Here is a 4,544-nt window from a genome sequence, read left to right as displayed (position 1 = left end):
TTACTAAGTACTGTCTTTTTTTACAGAGGAAATGGGCAAGCCTGGTATATCGGAAGAAAAGATAGCGGAATTGATTTCCGGTGAATCCGAAATGCTGAGAGAGGCGCATGTGATGGGGTAAGTTTCAAAGTCCGATAGATCGATTGAAATTTGATTCAGAAAATAAAAAGCTTGTATTTATTTCATATCATCAATTTGATGTCATTTTCCATTGCAAGGGATATATCGGAAACTATATACTTTTAGAAAATGAAATGAAAATTTTTTTCGGATCGAAAATGGCGTAGGTATATATGTTTTTTCAAACAAACCAACATTTCGGGCCCTGGTCACGCCTGACCGAGGAGAGACAAGTAGTGCGTCTGGTGGTTAGCAGCACGCCTGTCCACAACAGTTGCAGTGCTACTCACAGTTTTAAATCGCAAATATCTGAGGGACACAGCCACTGCATCAATTACCCTGAGACGTAAGTTGACAAGTCCCATGTGCTTGTAATAAATAAATAGAGGTGAATGAGATGGTAAAGATATCAACCAGTTATGGCTAACCACTGTAATCTACACTATAGTTATTTTAAATAATATTTTTTTGTAATGTACCAAATAATTTGAAATTTACGGTATCATACGTTTTGCAAAATATTTTATTTTAACGAGGTTTATTTTGAAGTAAGTTTTCTGTACCTTATTTCGGCGGCACTTTTTATTATTTAAATATTCTAGAATATTATCACGGAGCGTTATTCAATACTCGAGAGTCGTAATCTGAAATATTATTTAATATTTCACGTAAATATACTCGAACAATTAAATAATAAAAATTGCCACCAAAATTAGGTAGAGAACTAACCTGAATATTACCCACGCACAAAATTTGTCGATAACTTTTTTATTCTACTAAGTAATTCGTAATAAACTAATAATATGCGATTTGAATCCGAAAAAATAGTTTCATTTTATATTGTGAAACAAGTGGACTATTTGATAAAGTTTTTGGTAACAATCCCTTGCTAGCTTTACGTATTTTGTCATTTATATCCAAGACTGGGCAGTATTTGAATTACTTATGAATAATTGAAATAAGTATTTGAAATACAAGTACATTATTGTGCATTTCCATATCAATTACTACGTAAAAATGTATTTTGTAATAATTGGTATTTTAAATACTTTCGTCGTTTCCGGTTTATGGTAATAATTATTTTATATTCCAAATAAAATACCGTATTAATTAATTCATGTATTATATTTTCGATGGACCTCATGAAAGCATTTTGTGTATCGTATTTTAAATACATTTAAGAAAGTATATTGTAATTCATATTTTAATTAACACATACCACGCGTTTTGCCCAGCCTTGTTAATATCTTTCTTTATTCATCCTTAAGAGGGCAGTCCGCCAACGTGAAATGACGTTTGTGTTGTTTTGAGGTTATGATTAGTATGTATTAATTTAAAAAAATCTGAGGTCTGAGGGGCACTGAAATTGCGTCAGTCACCCTAAGGCATAAGTTGACAAGTCCCATTTGCCTGCGATTTCCAAACCGGAACGCAGTAATGCTCACATTACTGCTTGGCAGTAGAAATTAGGTAAGGTCATAAAGTGGCAGTACTACCCTGGACGAACTCTTTCACAAGGAGCTCTCAGTAATTTTCAGGTAAGCTTTTTGTACTCAACTTTGGTGACAATTTTTATTATTTAACTACTCGAATATACCATCGTGAAATATTAAAGAATATTTCAGGTTACCACACTCGAATGTTAAATAATACTTCGTGATGATATTCTATAAATATTTAAATAAAAAGAAATTGTCACCAACATTAAGTACAAAAAACTTACCTGAAAATTACCCCTCTACTGCTACTCAGTCAAAAATCTTTTGCCTTTCTTTTTGACTGATGCTGTTTTATTGAGTTGATTAAGCACTGAACTCAACACATCAATCACTACATAAAAAATATGGCAACATTATTTTTCAAAGTGACACTAGTAGCTGTCAGTTTGTTAAGTCTAATTAAAAATCTTTTTTTATTAAGAGTTTTGGCTTGGATACAAGCCCTTTAAGCCATGTCTTCGTTTAATTATCGGGATCCTCAGTAATATTTTCCATTGTGGTAATACATTTTGTTTTCACTTTCTCTTACATAACTTAGTTCTCTTGTTTGGGCTTTCTGAATAGTCTTTTAAGCGGCGGGAATCAATATTTTTGTTTTCACTTAAATCACATTATCTTCCATCACTTTAAACAAAAACTTTGAATTCGTAAATATTGGAATTTTCGGAATAAACTCTTTTGTAATTTCTTTCTTCGTAATATACTTAAAATAAAATGAGTTTCTGTAAAAACTGTACTCGTAACTTCAAAAGCCCCGGCATTTTTTTTCTATTAAAAATCCAATTATAAAACAGAGTAAGGCTGCCCTCTATAATTTTAATGTTCTCATAATTTTGTTATTACATTGACTGCATTTTCAACCATTTTACATACCTCCAATCAAGCGAAAACATTTTTCATCGAAGTTTTCTTAAGGCGCCTTCAAATAAGACGCCTATAGAAACGCTGCAGTGGCACCATTGGGGCGCTGCAGCCGCGCTTCTACAAATGTTCATACAATATTTAGAAGCGCAGCTGCAACGCCGCTGTAGTGACACACGCGCCCCACTTTTGCAATCACAATAAGCAAACTAAAAATTACCGAATAAAAAATTAATAATTACGCGCTTCAATCGTACCACTGAAGTTTAAAGGCGCTCTTAGATTTATATTATGAAGTACGCTGGAGCTTTCAAACACTGAAATTATTACTCGGGTCAATACAATTCGGCTCTTCATAAGCATATAATATAGTAGCCAACATCATCTATATCAACTTCTGGGTACGCGTCACTAAGGCCATCATGGTCTACTACCTTACCTCATTGTGAATTGGCATTGGATGTTGGGTTTATGCTGCGAGACACAATCACAGTTCAATCGCATTAAGAATTCAGTTCGAAATTTAAACTAACCAATGGCATAGCTTTAATATCGCTTGAAGCGGAGTACGACATTTAAATAAGCCAATCACATAGAAGGTATTTTTAATGCGAAGGTACTGTGGTATTTAGTCACCAACATTATTTAGTTACATTTTATGATGCATTTTTCTCATTTCGCAAAATAATTAAGGCGTCTTTCTTGGGCTAAGTAAAAATTATTTGCTTTATTTGTTAAGACTACTTTATTATAAATATTTCAATTGTATGGAGAAAAGTATGTCTTTGGAGTCTACAAATGATGGTTAATAGTACAGTAGTGTCACAAATTTATAGAGCATATGTGGATGGACAAGTGGGAAAAGGTCGACTTTGGAGATTTAACTGCCTCCGTGGCCGAACGGTTACCATGCCGGACTGCCACGCAGAGGTCCTAGGTTCGATTCTCGGGCCGGGAGAAATATTTGTATGGCCTACATTTATTTCTCTCATGAGTTTGGGTGTAATTTGTGTTTGTCTATGTATGTGTCCATGGCACCCGCGACAAAGGGTTTCCCTAGTGCGGGGCTATGTTGAGTGTGTGCGTTATTATAAAAAAAAAAGATTGAGGCTATCCTCAAAAAGGTTTAATAATTAATTTATATTTAAAGAACCCTCGATCAAAACAGTGTACTCTGAGTCAGAAGTAAGGGTGTATAGGGACGGCAATACAGAGTGTTGTCATCCATATAAATACACGGAATTAGACCCATCTTGGTCCCGACCCGACTCGCGCCCTACCCTCACCCGGTCCCTGTGTGTTTCACGCTTTAATGTTGGCGTTTTTTATTAGTATTATCCGCCATTAAGGAATAAATAACTTATACCACGGTGAGTGCTCTGAAGAGTTATTCAACCTTATCCCTTCCTCTCCTTTCCATCAGCGGACCACCCGTGCCGGACTGCGTTGCCACAGTTGGACGGTCAGTTCAATACCGTCCCGCACTAAAAAGTTTGGCAATTCGTTTTTATGCCGAACCATCAAATTGTGGAACCAACTCCCGGCGCATGTATTCCCTCCCCTCTATAACATCGGGTCCTTCAAACGTAGTGTGAAGAAGCATTTGGCCAGACCGGCAAAATGATAGTGACGGAGTGAAGATATTTGTGTTTTCCATCCGTTACTCTCATCTTTGGACTGTATTTTAGCCGTGGGGCGACGGCTTAAGAATACATTGTCGCCTCCCCATACATGCCCGTGGGGGTCGTAAGAGGCGACCGAGGGCGTCACAAGTGTCCATCTGCTTAGCATTGTGGTAGGCTCTGTGCCGACTGGATAGCGACCACAGTACACACGGCGGAAAACCCTCCACAGTGAAACGCTTTTGCGAATCGCGTTCAGGGATCAGTTGGTGTACATCCAGTGCATTTGGCCAGACCGGCAAAATGATAGTGACGGAGTGAAGATATTTGTGTTTTCCATCCGTTACTCTCATCTCTGGACTGTATTCGCACTTTCCATCAGGCGCGGTGCAGTCATTTTGTCGAGTCGCAATAAAAAAAAAAAAAAAAAAAAAAAAAAAAA

The 4,544-nt window shown here is 36.6% G+C and overlaps 1 protein-coding gene across 1 annotated transcript in view; it reads left to right on the top strand.

Moving 5' to 3' along the window:
• Positions 1-21: 21 nt before the first annotated feature.
• The window catches only part of LOC113234506 (titin-like), a 32,563-nt gene continuing 28,040 nt past the window's right edge, over positions 22-4,544 (top strand). The window contains exon 1 of the mRNA XM_026469845.1: positions 22-117. Coding sequence (XP_026325630.1) covers positions 32-117 — 86 coding nt within the window. The 5' untranslated portion in view covers positions 22-31. The remainder of the gene's footprint in view (positions 118-4,544) is intronic.

This window comes from Hyposmocoma kahamanoa, unplaced genomic scaffold, assembly GCF_003589595.1.
Source record: "Hyposmocoma kahamanoa isolate Upper Pololo Valley unplaced genomic scaffold, ASM358959v1 84, whole genome shotgun sequence".
In the NCBI taxonomy this organism is placed as follows: domain Eukaryota; kingdom Metazoa; phylum Arthropoda; class Insecta; order Lepidoptera; family Cosmopterigidae; genus Hyposmocoma; species Hyposmocoma kahamanoa.
Note: the sequence above shows the minus strand (reverse complement) of the source record. Positions and strands in the feature narration are given on the sequence as shown.